The sequence below is a fragment of the Astatotilapia calliptera genome, chromosome 18 (genome assembly GCF_900246225.1).
Source record: "Astatotilapia calliptera chromosome 18, fAstCal1.2, whole genome shotgun sequence".
NCBI classification, from domain to species: domain Eukaryota; kingdom Metazoa; phylum Chordata; class Actinopteri; order Cichliformes; family Cichlidae; genus Astatotilapia; species Astatotilapia calliptera.
The window spans coordinates 17,852,532-17,871,850 of record NC_039319.1 but is presented as its reverse complement, the minus strand read 5'-3'; the positions used below and the strand labels follow the sequence as shown (position 1 = coordinate 17,871,850).

At 44.7% G+C, this 19,319-nt stretch overlaps 1 protein-coding gene across 8 annotated transcripts in view; it reads left to right on the top strand.

Annotated features, from left to right (window-relative positions):
• Window positions 1-19,319, top strand: part of kmt2cb (lysine (K)-specific methyltransferase 2Cb) — a 93,201-nt gene that overhangs the window by 44,417 nt on the left and 29,465 nt on the right. For 7 of the 8 annotated variants that reach the window (XM_026149953.1, XM_026149952.1, XM_026149949.1 and 4 more), the window contains 12 exons: window positions 408-485; window positions 679-1,394; window positions 2,743-2,865; window positions 13,467-13,583; window positions 13,737-13,841; window positions 15,115-15,219; window positions 15,310-15,491; window positions 17,489-17,653; window positions 17,758-17,864; window positions 17,982-18,053; window positions 18,175-18,387; window positions 19,119-19,238. In XM_026149953.1, the coding sequence (XP_026005738.1) occupies window positions 408-485; window positions 679-1,394; window positions 2,743-2,865; window positions 13,467-13,583; window positions 13,737-13,841; window positions 15,115-15,219; window positions 15,310-15,491; window positions 17,489-17,653; window positions 17,758-17,864; window positions 17,982-18,053; window positions 18,175-18,387; window positions 19,119-19,238 (2,103 nt within the window). The remainder of the gene's footprint in view (window positions 1-407; window positions 486-678; window positions 1,395-2,742; window positions 2,866-13,466; window positions 13,584-13,736; window positions 13,842-15,114; window positions 15,220-15,309; window positions 15,492-17,488; window positions 17,654-17,757; window positions 17,865-17,981; window positions 18,054-18,174; window positions 18,388-19,118; window positions 19,239-19,319) is intronic. The other variant, XM_026149951.1, reaches the window with a different exon arrangement.

Genomic DNA, 19,319 nt, shown 5'->3' with positions numbered 1-19,319 from the left:
TATTAATACCAAAATGAAGTCTGTGATACAAGCTTACCTCATGTGGTTTTTTGCACTGCGACCACTTGTTACCCAAAATCAACTCTTCTCACACACTTCTCACGGTGCTTTCACGAGTGAAAGAAAGTGATATTGGTGTCATTGTCTCAGGAAACTACATCATTGTTTAGTTCTGCTTGTTTTTACCAGCTGATTTGAGATGAGTGTTTTTAGAATTAATGGAAACATAATTTTTAGAGAACTGTCTTCTTGCTGGGTTTCCAAATCCATCTGTGCTTATGGGCTGCTTTCTTTATTCTTTAACCACTTTGAAGATATTGTGAACAAAGTTAGAGTCTTATTCTTGCTTTTAATGAAGTGATGTATATTTTATACCTAATCTTGTTAATATTGAATCTGTCTTTTAGACATCTCTGTGGGAGCAGACATAGTAGAGAGGCAGGTTACTGAACCTTCTGTCAAAATTCCAGCAGAAATTAAATCAGGTTTGTACAGGCCACTTATTTATTTACCACTTTACTCATATTGATTTGTATCTAATAGTTTTTATAAAGTTTTGGTTAACTACAATGCTTATGGTTTATTATCAAAGATAAAATAATGTGTCAATTTTTTTTAAGATGTACATTTTCTACCAAATCTAAATCTTTGTCATTAATAACCTAATTCCTTCTTCAGAAACAAAACCAGCAGTAAGAGCCCAGCTTGCATCTACAGAGAGTCATGCGTCTTCAGTGACTCTGAGCCAGGAGTCTATTCCAGCGCAACACTCTACGGAGGGACTACAGACACAGGACACCACAATACAAATCAAACCAGCAAATACTGAGGCCTGCCCTGAAAAGGGCATGGTCAACCCCAGCACAAAGGATTTTAAGGCCATCATCTCAACCACCAAAGAACCAGGTACTGCATCAGTACCCTTCACGGACCAACCGATGGTAGTCGCACTACCCCAGCCTTCAAATATGGATGTAGTCAGGGGTTCTTTCCTGGAAACTAATCCAAAAGAACTCAACAGTGATAGGAGAGAGGGTATTTTTCACAGAAACCTGGCAGAGACTGTTAAGCCCTCCACTTCTACATCAGAAGAGATGGACACTACACCGGAAAAGCCAAGTATGCCATTTCCCAGTTTGTCTTTAGAGGAGAAACCCCTTAAAACAACTGTGGAAAGGCTAGCTGAAATGGTTTCTTCACCTTCCAACTCCTCCCCTCTGGCTCGAGGGACATCTCCCAGAGAACTAACTCAGACCCAGATTCTAACATCAATGAGTGACCACAGCAGTGTAATGCCCACCACCACTCTCATAGCATTCACCCCCAAAATTGGGATGGGAAAGCCAGCCATCACCAAGAGGAAGTTTTCTCCTGGGAGACCACGAGTGAAACAGGTAGGAACCTGAACATCATGTCACAGCGACTGTTGATTTTTCTGTCCCCGTCTGTCTGATTCTGTGATGTTCCCTGTCCCACTAATAAACCAGATCAGTGTAGGTGAACAACTGGTGCTTGTATCTTGTGCACTCCTAAATCTATGTGGGTTGGTGTCCTGTGGGTTTATGAAATTAGATTATGTTGGGTTGAAAGAGTTGAAGAAACTTGTGGGGTTGAGTATATGTTTTTCAATGAAATTTTAGGACAACACAGTGAATGGTGCTCTATCCACTCTTTGCACTCTCTTTACATGAATGTGCACCACAAGATTAGTCACAGTGTTTATGTAAATCTGAGTTGAGTGTGTTTTATTTTCTGTAGGAGATGCAATTTTAGCGCTAAATCACATTTTCCTGATGGCCCTCGCTATCTTCCACCTTTGGCATAGCAATCAGTCTCCCTGTTCATCCAATGTCCATGTTACAAACATCAGTCCTGTTGAGGATGAGCATTCATCAAATCACATATTGCAGTGATCATTGCCATTATCACATCCTATTTATATCATTATTACACCATCAGTGACAGTGAGTGACTTGTGGCTATATAAAAAAAAAAAATTTAATCTTATAATATTAGTGTTTAGAGTTTATAATGTAAACTGAAAGCTGACTGTCAGCAAAATAAATTACACTCATGACTGTAATACACTGTGAATGATGCCAGTGAGGACAGACTAACTCAGTTGGCACCGTTTCTTTCTACATATATCCCATTTCTAAAATCAACATATGAATCTAACTAATTTGTTACACAAGGCCAGGAGAAATCTCTTCCCAAAAAACTTGAATGCTGCTTTTCTATTTAGCATGTTTTTATCTGATACACTCGTCTACTGAGTTACTGACGCAGTGCCCCTGTTTTGTCAACATGCCAAACATACTCGGTTGTCATGGCAAGAGGTAACAGGGCCTCCTTTCCTGCTTTATGGTGCCTTGATACTCCTGGCAAATTCTGCTGCTTGAAAAGCAACTAACACAGTGATGCTCTCCAAAGATACTTCTTAAGTTCATGTGCATGAAAGGGTTCGCTTTAACAGAGAATGCAACCTAATAACTCATCCTCTTTCTAGTCTGGCATATCAGATGCTCTCTTGTACCTCTGCACAGTTTGGGTGTGTATTGAGTGATTCCCAAATGGCTACAGTAGGAGCTCACTACATTTCTCTAACATCTTTCTTTGTATGTTTTGTTTCTTTGCTGGCTTGGTTTTTAAGTTGCTGCATTTTTTTTTCTTTTATTTTTGTCGCCCTCCTCCCTCCCTCTCTCCCTCTCTCACTTTCTCACCCACCCCTCCTTACCTTAGGGTGCATGGAGTCCCCATAGCAGTGTGAGCTCACCCTTGTCCTGGTCACCAGACCAGCCAGAGGGTTGGGACGTCCTAAAGACCAGGCAGTCCTCTGGCAGTCCCGGCTGGAGCATCAGAGTGGTAAATACCATGGCTCACCAGAGACGGCAGGGCAGCAGCTGCCCTCTGTTAGCCCTCTGTTTGCCAAAGTGACGCGCACTCCCTGAGTGTTCCTGAATGTCACTAATGTGTACTGAAGCCAACAACAACAATTACTGTAATCTTAAAGTGAGAGGGGTAGTCGCATACCAATGACTAAGCTAATGACGTTTTTAGGGTGAAAGTGAAATATTACTCTGTACAAACAAGATAATTTTGTGCTTTTACAGATTGGAGTTGCGTAATCAAGGGTATGGTATAGTGCTAAAAAGGATTTTATTTTTATTTATTTATGTAATTATTTTTTAACATGCCGCTATTCTGGTGTCAAGCCGAAATTCATGATGTGCAGTTCAAAAATCTCAAGCAGCCTCTTCATTTCTTTATATTTTGCCAGACTTTATTGTTTTTTTGTTTTTTTTTAAGTGATCATGAACAATTTTTCATCGGCCTTTGTGATCTTCTTTTAAAGTTTTCTTTGGACATTCGCTGTTTTTTCACTTATTTTCAGTCTAGTGCTTGTACCTGACCATTTCCATATGTTTTTGTTTATTAAGCCACTTAACACTGACCTATGAATCATTCAGGTTTTTTAAAAAGGGACTGGTTCACGGGATGAACCAGTGTTGTTTGCCCACAGCAGATAATTTAGCTAAGAATAAATTTAAATTGTATCTTGAGTGTTAAATTGTATTTGTCAAAGATGACAGTTTTTCAGGCATATTTATGCACCAACAAAATTATTCATAAAGAGCTTTTAGCTAAAATCCTGGCATATCTCACATTGTATGCAGTGTGCCCTTAAAAACACATTTGAGGAAACTGGTTTGTGGCGAACAAAAGAAAAGTGACAAGGGTAAGGAAGTTTCTACAGTACATGAACAGTATGTGAAAGCCATATCCTTAAGACATTGGAGGGGGGGGGGAGAATCAGCAAACACCTGGCACAGTACCTGAAGAGATGCATCTCGTCCTTCAGTTGATCGATATGTTGTTCACTCAAGTCTCATCAGAAATGATCTCAGTCGAAGGATGGCTGTCAAACCATTCATAAGGAAGGGAAACTGGGAGAAGAGGTGGAGATAGTCCATGTTACATAAGAACTGACTGAACTGAAAGTCCTGTAACAGTCTGTAAGTGTAGTCTGTAAAGCTACAATAGGTCTGATGGGGTGATTAAAACCAAATTTTTTAATTTTTGGTTCAGATCATTGTCAGTATGATTGGAGGAGGTCAGGAGAGTCATTTTTTAGATGGCTATGGACACTCACTGTTTTACCAGTAAGTGTCCATAGTCATCTAAAAAACATGCAGACTCTGTTATGGCCATTTTCCTTGTTAAATGTAAAGAAACGGGAGTGGCTGAAGACTTTTGCACAGTACTGTAGCTCTCAGCACTGTATCCCCAATGATGTTTTTTTGATACTGCGAGAAGCACTGTGTAGTACAAGGACCCATATTATCTTAGCTGAACATGTCAATTAATAACACACAGGATAAACAATGTGGCACACAACATTTTGTAAAACTTAAAATGTAATACAAATAACTTAAGGTTATGTATATAACCCCGGTTCTCTGAGTAGCATGAGTGTGTGTCTCACTATGGGAACGCCTCCTGCGTGACCTCATCAGAAGCTCAAATACCATTACGCCAGCCCTTACAGGCTGGCTAGGTGATGCCCATGTCAGGAGGGGCCAGTGCCTCCCTATATAATAGGCTGACATAGCGTCAGATGTCATTCAAAACAAGCCCACCTCTTCCTCGCTTCCATAGCAAGGAGGGCGGTCTGGTGAGACACTCACTCATGCTACTCAGAGAACCGGGGTTATATACATAACCTTAAGTTCTCTTTCATAGCATTCGTTTCGTGTCTCACTATGGGAGAAATACTGACTCCCGGATTGCCAGACATGCCTGTTAAGAAGACAACTGTCCCCAACAGCACTTCACAGGGGAGAGGCCCCCACCCGGGAAGAACCTGCACTGAGGACTGAATGTGCTAGGTTAGGTGCTGTCACATCTAACCTGTAAAACCTAGCAAATGTATGAGGCGAGGTCCAGCATGCGGCTGCACACACCTCCTGAATAGAAACTCCCCCAAAGAGAGCCCATGAGGTTGCCAGACCTCTAGTGGAATGCGCACGTAAGCCAGCATGGGGCTGAAGGCCCCCGCTAGTATAGGCCAAGGCAATTGCTCCCACTATCCAATGGGAGAGGCGCTGTTTAGACACAGGCTTTCCCATATGTGGTTTAGCCCAGGACACGAACAGCTGGTCACTTTGTCTGACACTCTGGGTTCGGTCCATGTAAATGCGCAGGGCACGGACTGGACACAAGGTATGCAGCCGCCGTTGCTCCTCTGAGGAGAAAGGCGGTGGGCAAAAGGCCGGCAGTTCTATAGGGGAACATGCGCCGACAACCTTCGGGACAAAGGCAGGGTTGAGCCGCATACAGACCCTCGTATTATCCGAGGAGAACTGAATGCATGACTGATGCACTGAGAGAGCGTGGATCTCTCCCACACGCTTAGCAGAAGCTAGAGCAATTAAAAGAGCCGTCTTCAAGGACAGAAATTTCAACTCAACCTGTTCCAGGGGTTCAAATGGGCAACAGGAGAGCGCAGCCAATACTGTGGGAAGGTCCCACGATGGAGCCAACGGCCTAGACGTAGGCAATTTACGGCGTGCACCCTTCATGAAACGGCATATTAAGGGATGCTGGCCAACAGTCTTTCCCTCAAAACCAATATGGCAGGCTGAAATTGCTGCCAAATACACCTTGATGGTGGAGAAGGCTTTACCCTTATCAATCAGGGCCTGAAGAAATGACAGAATCACAGCCACCGAGCACTGAAAAGAGATGGCCTGTGATTCTAAGCACCAGCTTTCAAACACACGCCACTTGTGCTCATATAGCGTCCGAGTAGACGATGCTCTAGAACACTGAATAGTGTCGATAACACTATGAGGGAGCCCCACCGTGTTCAGGTTAAACCACTCACGGCCCAAGCCCATAGAGCTAGCCTCTCTGGGTGGGGGTGGAATATCTCCCCCTGTGCCTGAGACAGGAGGTCTCTGCGTAGTGGTAACGGCCAAGGAGGGCCGCACAGCTGCTGAAAAATCTCCGCCAGCCAGTGTTTCCCTGGCCAGTGCGGGGCTATCAGGATCATATAGTGACTTCTCTCCCTCACTCTGGCCAGAGTTGGAGAAATGAGGGCCACTGGGGGAAAAGCATAGAGGAGGGTTCTCGGCCACTCGTGAGCTAGAGCATCCACCCCGAGTGGAGCTCTCTGATCGTGCAGCGAGTAAAACAGGGGACACTGAGCATTCTCCCTGGATGCATAAACGTCCACGGTCGCCTGACCGAATCGCAGCCAGATCTGCTTCACCACCTCCGGGTGAAGCTTCCAGTCCCCATACAGCAGGTTGCCCCTGGAGAGAAGATCTGCTCCAAAGTTCAAGATCCCCGGCACGTGAGTTGCTCTCAGTGACAGCAGGTGGGCACTGCTCCAGACTATCAGTCTGTGTGCCAGCGTGTGTAACTTGGGGGACCCCAGACCCCCCTGTCTGTTGATGTAGGCCACAACGGTGGAATTGTCCGACCTCACTAAAACATGATGACCTCTCAGCCAAGGGAGAAAGTGTTTTAGCGACAGGTGAACCGCCAGCAGTTCCAGACAGTTTATGTAGGCGGAGCGCATGTGAGGGCCCCATTCCCCATTCACTGTTCTGCCCTCGTGGGTGGCCCCCCAGCCGGAAAGAGAGGCATCTGTGGAAATCACCTTCCTGGCTGAAACTGCCCCCATGGCAACGCCCTGAGACAAGAAACCTGGCCTCTTCCACTCGCGGAGAGCGAGTGAACAGTCTGCAGAGACTCTCACGCGACGGTGGCCGTCTCGGTGAGGGTCCAGTCCCCGCGAGCCCACCCAGCGCTGAAAGCCTCTCATGTGCAGGCGTCCCAGTGTTATCGCCACTAGAGAAGAAGCCATCAGACCGAGCAGCCTCTGGCACTGTTTGAGGGTCACTGTGCTGCCTCTGCGAAACAGTGCAAGGGATGACTGTATGGCCGCCGTTCTCTCCGGGGACAGAAAAGCCCTCACCCGAAGGGAGTCTAGGCTGAGCCCTATGAAAGTAATGCATTGAGTTGGCGTCAATGTGCTCTTTTCCACGTTTATCTGGAAACCCAAACTCTCCAGATGGTGTATGAGAGCATTTGTGTGACAAGTCGCTCCCTGGCGGGTTGGGGCTGCCACCAGCCAATCGTCGATGTACGTGGCCACCCGAATGCCCTTTTTCCTGAGCGGGGCCACTGCTGCCTCGGTGCATTTCACAAACACCCTTGGGCTCAGTGAGAGACCAAAAGGCAGGACTACAAACTCGTATGCCATCCCCTGGAAAGCAAATCTCAGATACTTTCGGTGTGGGGGATATATGGGGATGTGGAAATAAGCATCCCTCAGGTCGATTGATGTGAACCAGTCGCCCGCTCGTACAAACCGTAGCAGCGAGGCGTGCGTCAACATCCTGAACTTGTATGTCCTCAAATGCCGGTTCAGGGCACGGAGATCCAGAATGGCTCTCATCCCCCTCCCCCTTTTCTTTGGCACAAGGAAATACCTTGAATAAAATCCGCTGTGCATTTCCTCGGGAGGGACAACTCTTACAGCTCCTTTGTCTCTCAAGGTGGAAATTTCCTCCAGGAGAAGACTGGCAGACTCGCCCGGAGCACAAGAGTAAACAATTTCTTTGAATTGTGGTGGAGCGACACTGAATTGCAGCCTGTAGCCCTTTTTCAGTGTCCTCAGCACCCATGCTGACTGAGTGCAGACGGCCCAGCTCTCCATGTTTAGAGACAGAGCGCTCACTGGCCACTCCACCGAATATGGCGTTTCGGCGCCCCCTTGTGGTCGCAGCGCGAAACACACGCCATTTCGGCGTCCCGTCACCTCTGTCACAGGCGAGCGAGGTGACGGGCTCATCTGCATCATCACAGCCGTGGAAACGCGAGTCTCCACGGGCTGCGTTATGGCAGACGGTGCTCCGTTTTTCAGCATGTTTGATTTTCTCATGTGTTTTGCAACACTCGACAGCGCCCTCGGCAAATTGCCTGGATGCGCGTGTCGGGGCTTTTTTAATACAGAATGCATGAGAGAAGTGCTCGTGTGGAACATGTCCCGTTGAACTTGCTCTGGAACGGAGCTGGGAGGCGGCAGGGCGGCCCATGAAGGGGGGAAACTGGGTTCGCTCCCGCCTAGAGGAGAGGCTGTCAGGCCGGCCGCTTCTTCCTCCTCACGATCGCGGCAGCGGGGGAGGAGGGGCCGCTTGAGGTCTGGCCTGGGGAGACTGCTTCCGAGTCCATGGATTCTTAGTGGCCCCGGCAGCCTGGGGGGCTGCCTGCGTCTTAGGCACTTTGGGAATCCTGAAAGCGGGGACCGGGCGAGACGCTGCCTGCGCGAATGACTGGCACGGCGCTGCTGGGGTGGCGTGCTGGGCCCTCCTCGGCAGGCAGAGTTTCAGAGCCTCATCATCTCTCTTTTTCTCCTCACATCTCTTCTGCATGGATGTAACAGCCGCACCGAAGAGACCGTGAGGGACGACAGGGGTGTCGAGGAGTCCCTCTTTTTCCTTAGTCGTCAGGTTGGTGAGCCCGAGCCAGCGTGCTCGCTCCTGAAGAACCATGAGGCCCATGGCTCTCCCAGTAGCCTGTATGGCTACCTTGTGGAGGCGGAGGACGTGGTCAGTTATAACGCAGATTTCATCCCACACTGTGGTATCTGTGTTAGCTGTCATGTCCTCTTCTAGCTCAGCTTGGTAAGCCATTAGCATAGAAGAGGCGTTGTGGGCTCTTACTGACAGAGCCGCTGCCTTGTAGCACTTATCTGTAAGGCTAGACAGGAAGCGGTCTGTTTTGGAGGGGAGAGATGGGGCCGATGAGGACAGAGACGTCTTCAGGTGAAGATGGCTCGCCACCAACGGCTCCACTTGTGGCATCCGGCGGAGGCCGATAGACTCCATCCCCTCACAATCCAGCAGGGAGCTCCCCTTGATGGGGTGTTTCTCGCTGTAAGGTTTTGCTTTCCACGTCACCGCTATCTCATTGAGTAGCTCAGGAAAAACAGGCAACACATGCTTCCCCGTCTTTTTCGCCTTCGGCAATTTCTTACCGTCAAAACGAGACTTTACAACCTCTGTTTGTATGGTGGGCCACGGGATGTTGAGCCTAGCGGCTGCGCGCTTGGACATGTCCTGCATGTCGAGATCCAGGGGAGACGGTGGTGTCGGTTTTTCAACCTCGCCGGTAGCCGAGGGCTTTGCAGCCCAGCTGATGCTAGCCAAGGAGGTGGAATCGTCCTCCTCGTTAGCATCTCCTCCCCAGGTGACTTCAGCATCGCGGAAAAACACACGATCTCCGTGTGCCTCCAGCGACGGGAAAGCGGTCGCGATGGGCTGAGGGTCTGCCTCTGCCCAGCTCGGCCCTGGCGTTGCGGCCAAATCATCGGGCATCTCAGTTTCTTCTTGCGCCGCAGCAGCCTCACACAGCAAAGGGTCGCCACCCGACAGGTTAGCCTGGCGAGCTAGCCTGCGGCGGAGTAGTTTGCGTGGGACAGCCGCGCAGTGGATACAGTCGTGTGCAGGTGTCAGGGCAGCCTGAGCGTGAGATAAGCCCAGGCATGCCGCACACAAGGGGTGTGTATCCCAGGCAGAAATCTTCTTGCCGCAAGGACAAAGTTTTGCAACTTCGTTGGCCGTCGTAGCCATGGTTAGCTAGAGGGTTGCGCACGTTAGCGAGACTGACACTGAGTGCGGAGAATATTGCTATTCCTCGCTAGCGTGGGGTGAAAAGTGTTGCTACTTTTCTACAGGTATTGCTACCTAATGTGTAAAACCGCTAGCGTCGAAGGGTATTGCTACCTGATGGTGAAGCTAGGGGTACCTTTATTAGCAGAGTGTTGCTACTTCGCTTTCGGAAAGTATTGCTACTTCCCTGGGTGAAAGTATTGCTACTTGGCACCCGCACTAGCCACAGAACAGTATTGCTACTGCTTGTATGCTAGTGGACAACTGAAAGCTGGGAACAAAGCGCCCGGCGACCGAGTTGTTCACTCGAATCTGTGGACAGTTTAGCTTTAGCACCCAATAGCACAGTTGTCTACAGGCTTCTGTGAGAAGCGAGAAGAGGTTTTTGAATGACATCTGACGCTATGTCAGCCTATTATATAGGGAGGCACTGGCCCCTCCTGACATGGGCGTCACCTAGCCAGCCTGCAAGGGCTGGCGTAATGGTATTTGAGCTTCTGATGAGGTCACGCAGGAGGCGTTCCCATAGTGAGACACGAAACGAATGCTATGAAAGAGAACTCAACATTTTCTAAATGCTGGTACTGTTAGCAGACTATAATGCTATTTTGCTGGTTAATTTTGGAAGGGCTCAATTGCTGCAGTGAATTTAAGAACAGAAAATACATTTTACGATGAGAATACAGAAAAGGCCAACTAGAGGTGCACCGCAAGAATTTAAGGTCACAAAAGGAGCTGTGTCTACTGGTTTGTTTTCTCTGGTTACATTGCTTCTGTATTTCTTCTATAGTTTGCTTTCTGTGTTCTGAACCTTGTTCAGGTAGATACTCGCAACACAGCAAAAAGCCGTTAAGCAGGTGAAAGTGAAGGTAATGCATTACTCAAGGTTTTTTGTTTGCCAGCAGCGGCATAATCCTGAGTGAAGGAGGAAAAAACAAAAAAACAAATGCAGATGGATTCAAAGCTGAAGACAAACAACATTTGAAATGGATATGCATTTGCAGAATAAAGACAGTGGCTAAAACAGTTTAGAGTAATAACAACAATGCGTAACTGTTAAATCCTCTTATTTATGCTATTGTAATACAAATAGGTTGTATTTTTTGTTATTTTCAGTGTATTGTACCACTAAAGCTATTAATGACACATGTTTAATGTAACTGGAAAACTGGACATTCTTGTTGTAATTAATAGATCATGGGAGTACAGTCTTTGTAGCAATATGCGGTATTTAACAGGGCTCCACTTATGCCCCAGAGATAATTATAGTTTGATGGTTAGGGTTAGACATAAATGTCAGAATCAGAAATGCAGTAGGAGCGGACCTTTGCAGAATACAGGTGTGGAAAGTGTGTGTGTGTGTGTGTGTGTGTGTGTGTGTGTGTGTGTGTGTGTGTGAGTGAGAGAGAGAGGGGGGGAAACCTCAAAACAGTTAAAAAAAAAATGTTATAGGGCATTGGGCCCCATAACATAGCAAGGTTTGACACATTTAGCATGTTCTTTTTGTTTTAGTTTTTTTAATTATGTGACTGGAGGTATTATTTTACCGTTTTTGGAAAATCTACCTACATTTGGTTCTTGGTGTTAATTTCAGACCTTAAACAGAGCAATCTAGCAAGTGTTTGTTTTTGGTTTTTTCCTCTAAAAAATACTTGATGAACCCATCTGTTTATCAACATCAATCCAAAAGCTAACTTCAAACCATCAGGGCAACATACTGTAGGGCACAGTGCTTGGCAAAGAAGAAAAACCAGCCGCAGGGAGGAGTTTCAAAAGCTCCCACGTAGAGATTTTACCCAGTTGGGTCAGTAACGTATTTTACATTTATTCGCCAGTTTATTTAGGTGTTTTTTTCCACCCTCCAGAGCCATCGGCTGTCTTACTTACTTACTTGTAGACAAACCTCTCGCTCTCATGTTGGTGTTTAGTTTCTGTTAACCAATTTCCACTGGCTCAATGACCAAGCTACTATTGTGGAGGACCTTGTATTGTAGCTTCTTCCCAAGGAAGCTGCTACAGCTAATAGTGAAGGTCCTGTCTTGGCAATCCGGTGTAAGCTAAAGGGTGCTGCTATGCTGAGCTCACCAATGCTAGAGAGCAGAATAAGAGCTACCAATTGCACTGAGGATACATGTGCATTTATTGGCTAGGTGGTTAGACTTTCATTTTGCCATCTTTGTAAAGAATACCAAAGAAAACCTCGCAGGCTATCAATAAAAACAAGTCTCTTATGTTATGCCTAATGGCACTTTTATGCTCACCGCTTGCTCCCTTGACGTCACATCCGCCGACGCTTGCGGCCATTTTGGTGTCACTTTGGCTGGTTGTGCACCTCTCGATTTTTGTAACCTAAAGCATTCTGTTGCTGCCACCATGGCTGGGTTACAGGCACAAGTGTACAATTGTATCAGTTTTTATCGCCATTTTAATCATATCAGTACGGAGGTTCACAGATTATACAAAGAGAGAAAGGGCAACAGTTTGAACGGTAAAGACTTGGTGGAAAACAACTTCAGCTATAGCCACAAAGCTAAAGCTAGTCAAGATGGATTCTTTTGTGATTGTGATCATGGTCTCATGAGAATCCAGGTGCATTGCACCTGCCTTGTTGCACAGTAGCTGTAAGTGTTACATTTAACCAAACGGGAGCTGTGGGCAGGGCATTGAGACCACAAAGCGGTCACTACAGATACATCAAAGTTACATGAGAGCCAAAGTAACACATTTTTAGATCAAGATAATAAAATAAAATGGTAAAAAATAATAACTATATAGACAGTCTGGGAGAGAGGAGGAACGAAAAGCTGAATATTAGCTCAGATAATTGGCTGATCCTTGCATTGAGTGTTCCATTTCCTCTTTGTCCACAATGCACTAATGTGTTCTCTGTGTTGTACTTAAACCCATTCATGTAGCTGTATTTATTAAAGTACATTTTTCCTCTCAGATTTAGACTCTGTGAGAAGTCTAAGCCAGTTTGTTGCCATGGTGACAGCCATTACTCTTAGCAATACTGGGTAAGGGTTAATTTGTACTCTATGGTAGGGGGTGTAACTCAGGTTAAATACCATCATACAGTGCGCCTATTAGGAGGAATATTGAATAGGCGAGACCTGAGTTTGGGATCAGGGCCAACTGTGGGATTTTAAGGGCAGGGACTGAGAAGTTCAGTTAAACATAAGTCAGTCATTCGTGATTAGCTAGAGACCTGCTGTCAGAAAGGTGCAAAAGGCAGAGTGGAACACTGTATTGCTGTAACAGCAGTTCAGAGGCCTCGTTCACTTTCTCCCATGCTGGTTGTCTGGCAAAAATTGAAGTGTACCTCTGAAATAACAGTCATTTCCATGAATTATCAGAATGTCAAGAACCAGGTTGATTTTTTTCCCCATCATATCAAACACTGACGTGATGATCAAATGTTACATATTTCTGAAATGTAGTTTTGACCCTTAAAACAAGCTGACAGTTCTTTTAAAAAACACATTAAAGCCAAGTATTACTAACAGACTGCAATAGGTAAATTACTCATCGTGCGGGCTGTACTTTCAGTAGTAGCTTGCATCCATATAAACAAAGAAAATCATTACCTCTCTGGGCAGTAAAAAAAAAAAAAAGATTCAAATAATATATCAGAGGACAAAAGAAACCTTTAAATCTCTGGCTACTGATCAATTGCGTATGCAAGCATAAAACCAACTTTGGCACTTTTGTCTGCCTGCTTTAGTTTGTAAAATGTGATGTAGTCATTATCAGAGCTTATATTTTTGGTCTCTTTATCTACAGGGGCGAGGCTCAGGCTTTCCCGGGAGGAGGCGGCCAAGAGGGGCTGGTCTGTCAGGTAGAGCAGGACGTGGCAGGGCCAGAGGGAAAAATGGAGTGAGTCCCAGCATCAACCCTGGGGTATGTGCTGTTTCCGTTTGAGATATTGCACTACATTAAAATTGGTGTTAGTTTTCCCTTCAGCTATAGACCCTAATGAAATATTCCAAGCAGCGTTATCTTTGTTTGTCACACTTTGTTTATTTTGTGGGGGGTTTTTCTCCTTATATGCAGGTCACCACAATAGAAAACCCATACCCAGTCAAGGAGGAAGAGGAGAATGCAATGCATAACACAGTGGTCATATTTTCCAGCAATGATAGTTTTACACTAAAACAGGTGTGTTTTTTCTCTATGTTTACACATAAGTGTTCAGACATGGTTCATTTTGAATTTCAGACCTTCAACGTGCAAAAATTCATGGGTTGCAATTCAGTCTGTGCTTAAAAAGATTTCTCCCACTGGAGATCATTAATTCCTGTGGAGATACTGCCTGCAGGAAACACAGTCAATTATATAACACAGGATCACACTGAAATTTGATTATTTCTTACTTTCTCTACCCCAAATCATATCTGTGTGCTGTTTTTCTCTGTAAAATATGAGTGATTGCTGACAGTCTCTGCAAAATATTAATCAAGACTTTGAAGTAAGCAGAAACTAGGGTTTGTATTGTAGTACATTAATTTTTAGAGAATTTTAAGAAGACCACTGCTTATCAGCGCAGTTATTTACGCTTAATGCAATCAGTACTGTCATTCGTGCTTGCAGTCCTCTGACAAAAGAGAGAGGTGTGGAAAAATAAATATGATTAAGTGTGAAGGACAAGCTTAGAAAATGGTAAATGGCCTGGTATTTATATAGCGCTTTTCTACTTTACACTCAAAGCACTTTAAACAACATTTCTCATTCACCCATTCACACAAGCACTTTTTTCTACATTTAAGTGCATTCTAGCTAACATTCACACTCATTCATAGCCCAGTGAACACATTGCAGAGCAACTTGGGGTCCAGTATCTTACCCAAGGATATTTGACATGCAGACTGGAGCAGCCAGGGATCAACCCGCCCACCTTCCAATTAGCAGATGACTTTTTCTACCTTCTGAACCACCCCACCCCAAAATGGCTGCAGTAGGCAGTTTTCTTTCTTTTTTTAAATTGAGTTTCATTTCACTTTAGAAAAGTATGTTATTGCATATGTATATTGTCACATCTTTGTTCTGCACTTCAGTAGCTAAGCTAAAGGAATGACAACTGCACAAACAATAACAAGAACAGCCCAAATTATGGGTTGTTCCACATATTTTGACGCTGCCCCCTGGTGACAGTAGACAGCTACAACATGTAGCTCTGCAAGGACCAGCACATCAACATGCCAGTCTCTTACAAAAGCGTTTTTTTAAAAATATAAATACCTTTGTATGTGACAAGCAGACTTGACAAAAAGTTTGACAATAGGCAGGAATTCCTATTCTGCAAAAAATGAAATTAAGCAGCTGCGGATTTTATTTGATTTCATTTGTTTTGTTTTAAGCGGTAGTGTGTTAGGGGTTTTTCTAAACCTTGCTTTGGGAAGTTGGGAAAGTCAGTGTCTTTCTTCCTTTTCAGGACATGTGCGTGGTGTGTGGGAGTTTTGGTCTTGGTGCAGAGGGCCGTCTTCTGGCCTGTGCTCAGTGTGGCCAGTGCTACCATCCATTCTGTGTCGGCATTAAGGTATAGTATGTCGCTATTGAGTTTGTACATTAGAAATGGCATTTGGCAAACTGAACTACATGAAACTGTCCCCTTGTCATTTCCCCGTAGATCACCAAGGTGGTGCTAAGCAAAGGCTGGCGCTGTCTGGAGTGTACCGTATGTGAGGCCTGTGGTCAGGCCACAGATCCTGGCCGCTTGCTGCTATGTGACGACTGTGACATTAGCTACCACACATACTGCCTGGACCCTCCACTGCAAAATGTTCCCAAGGACAGCTGGAAGTGCAAATGGTGAGTAGCTTTATGATCATTACACCAAAATTTGCTTCAGACAGGCAGTAATTTAAATTAAAACTAAACTTTAATGTGGTAATTACTAGAGATGGACCGATCCGATATTACGTATCGGTATCGGTCCGATACTGACCTAAATTACTGGATTGGATATCGGAGAAAAATAAAAAATGTAATCCGATCCATTAAATATCACAAAAGCAGCTCACAAAACTTGCGACACGCCGTAACTCGCCTCAGAACGTTAGCACGTCGGAGAAGTATGCATCACGTGATAGAGCGGCTGTGGCATGCGGGACCTGTCGGTGGTCTGGATAGCATTTGGAGCTTTGCTACCAACCCGGCATTTCATCTCCGACAAAGTTATCCCCGAGAGAAGTAAAGCAAGTGTGTAAGTCCATCTCTGAATGTTTGTAAAGCTTTCCTGCGTTAAGCTTAACAAGTGACTGCCTCTTCTTGCTGCTACTTCAATCATGAAACTGCTTAATGATCAGCTGATCGGCTTTTCTGTTGCGAGTCCGTGTCTCTAGTTTGCTTTTGGCCCACTTTGCACCAGAAAGAGGAAACCAGCGGATAAACAACAGCAGCACGTTTAAGCTTGATAAGCTGTTGTTAGAATTTATTTAATATTACTTTCTACTCGAGGATCTTTTTCTACGTAGTTGATGGCTGGTAACTGTGCAGGGGCGGATCTAGCAAAGTTTAGCCAGGGGGGCCGATAGGGCATTAACAGGGAAGAGGGGGCACAAAGACATACTTTTCTTTCTTATTCTCATTTAAAATGTCTAGCTTTTAATAAATAATTATCTGACACCCAAAGTTTTAATTTGATGTAAAATGAATAGAAGTCAATTACTGTATATAGTAACTATTAAGTCTAATATATATACCCTAGTAAGCTATTTGTAAAGTAAAGTGTGCGTGTTAGTCCCCATAGGGAAATAGTTCCTCTGCATTTAACCCATTCACCCAGTGAAGCAGTGGGCAGCCACCAGTGCAGCGCCCGGGGAGCAGTGTGTAGCGACGGTACCTTGCTCAGGGGTACCTCAGGGTAGCCGTTCAGTGGAGTCGAACCCCCGACCTTCCGATCATGGGGCCACCACTCTACCTACTGAGCTATCCCTGCCCTAGTACTTTTTCCTTTGGGAAGGTACCATCTGTGCAGTCTGCAATTTTGTTGAAGAAAGATGTTGAATCTATTTAATATTTCTTGAAAAATAATTGATTTCTGTGCATTTTTTTTCACACTGCATCAAATTAAGGTTGATTACGTCGATTAAGCATCATGAGGTGGAGTGTGAGGGGTGGTTCCCTATTTTTTATTTATTTATTTTTGTTGTTGCTGGGAGTTGGAACCCTATTAGTTAGGTTGCTTAATATTTACGCTAAGTACTCTTTAAAATACCAGAATAGGGAGGATGGTGTAGGTTTAAGTTTATTAGATTGATCAGTATTGCTGAACTATGAAATATTTTTTTTTGCATACAGGTATAACAGAATAGCTTTAGTGTAGTTGTTGTTTTAAACTTGAGTATGAACTTATACAAAATGCAGCAAGACATTTTAAAAAAAAAACTGTTTTGTTGATTAAAAAACACCATATCGGATTCATATCGGTATCGGCAGATATCCAAATTTATGATATCGGTATCGGACATAAAAAAGTGGTATCGTGCCATCTCTAGTAATTACTGAAAATGACTGAACATGTTTATTGTTACAAGCAGCGCAGGCAATTTACCATGTTTTACCTTTTCCTGTTTGCCTTGTAATGCTTACTTGCTTACGTCTGTTTAAAAATGGTGTACGTTATCAGATACACAAAGAAACAACAAGTGTTTATGGACTGCGATGGAAACAAAGAAAATATTTTCATATTAGCATCATGAAGACAGTGTAGGGAGGAGAAGGGATTTTGCAGCACAGATACAACTGTGTTATCCCTTTTCAAGTAACCTGGGTTAAATGACCTCTGTCCTTCCTGTCTCCTGCAGGTGTGTGTCCTGTACGCAGTGCGGTGCCACCACCCCAGGCCTAAGGTGTGAGTGGCAGAATAATTATACCCTGTGTGCTCCCTGTGCCAGCCTTTCAACATGCCCAATTTGCTTGGTGGACTACAGCGAAGGCACAATCATCGTGCAGTGCCGCCAGTGTGACAGGTGTGTAGTTTTTCTACGAACCTATCAGCTCTAGAGGATCATTCTCTACCAATTTTCCTAAAATAACTGGTTCTTATCAAGACGTTTTTTTTTTGTGTACGCAGATGGTTTCATGCGTCATGTCAAAGTCTCCACTCAGAGGAAGACATAGAAAAAGCTGCAGACAACAGCTTTGACTGTACAATGTGCCGAACTTTCAAGACCACTAAAGGTGGGAGCACCATAACTTTGCTAAACATATTTTGTTGTTTCAACAAAAAGAGGAAATCAACGCACCCTAATTGTGACATTTGTTTGTTTTAATGGCGGCTATGTTGTGTTCCTACAGTTGTGACCAAGATCAGAGACACCACTGAGCCACTACCAGTAACACAGATTGTCACAAAGGCTAAAGAAATTGGTAAGGTCACAAAAGAACAACAGAAAACAAACGATCAATTTGGGTTCTTTTGTTTGTTTGTTTGTTTTCTTGCACAACCTCAGTTTATTGACTACACACAAACATTTTTTGGTCGTTTCAGATCTGTCAAGGACCTACACCCAGGATGGTGTTTGTTTGACAGAGTCAGGACTTTGCCAACTCCAGAGCTTATCTGCTACAGCGTCACGGCGGAGGAAGCCCAAACCAAAACTTAAGTTGAAGATCATTAACCAGAACAGCGTGGCAGTGCTTCAGGCTCCAGTCGACCCCCTCTCAGAGCTCTCTCGTGATGAAGACATGGAGGACAACAGAGGTACATGTCTTCACAGAAGCGTCTTTATTTTCAGATGATTATCCAAGGTTTTAACCCTGTTATCACATTTTCTGTATTTATCTACTTACATATGTACTTACATATGTAAATATGTAGCAGCCGGCTGGTGTTTTGTATATTTTTGGTTGTGTAGGATAAAAGAAAAAAAATATTAGCAGTAATTCCTAGAAAAGCCAAAGGTATCATTTTAACCCCAGTGTAAAATTACAATCGCTGCATGCCATGTTGCCTAGCAACATGACATATTGTATTTTGATGTGAAGGCTGCTATAACATGAGCCGAGAGCTAGCTAGATGTGATTAATGAGTAAAGGTATAGGGAACTGTAGATGGATAAAAGATGAATATTCAAAGCAGGGTGTGACTGGACGCCAAACTAAAATTTAGCCAAAAAGCATAGATTTCCCCTGAGTTAATAGTAAAAGAATTAGCGTGATATTTACTTACATGTATTGAAATTCTCCCTCTTACTCAGAGTTAATAAAATGTTTTAGGAATGAGATTACAAAAAGAGAAGGTGGGGCCTCACTGGAAATTGCCGTCCTGATTAATGGGACTGGTGAACTTAATTTCAATCTGGCTAATATTCTGCCACTAAGTGGAGTTCACAAAGAATTTACCCTGGCATTGTTCTGAGGGGCCTGGCTGGGATGTTTTCTGCTGCAAGGCTGTCACTCACCATCACTGGGTGCTCTGTCTCTCTCTCACAGAGGCGGAGCTCCTAGATTGTGAGGCAAAGTCTGACTCAAGCCTGGAGCGAGAGCCAGCAGAAGATGACTCCAAGGGGGCTGACGGCGGCAAGAAGAGGAAGAGGAAACCGTACCGGCCGGGTAGGGCACCTGATTGAAGGAGACAGCTCCTCTGAAGCGTAAAATGGTGCAGTACATGGCCGACGCTGTAGCGAAGCACTG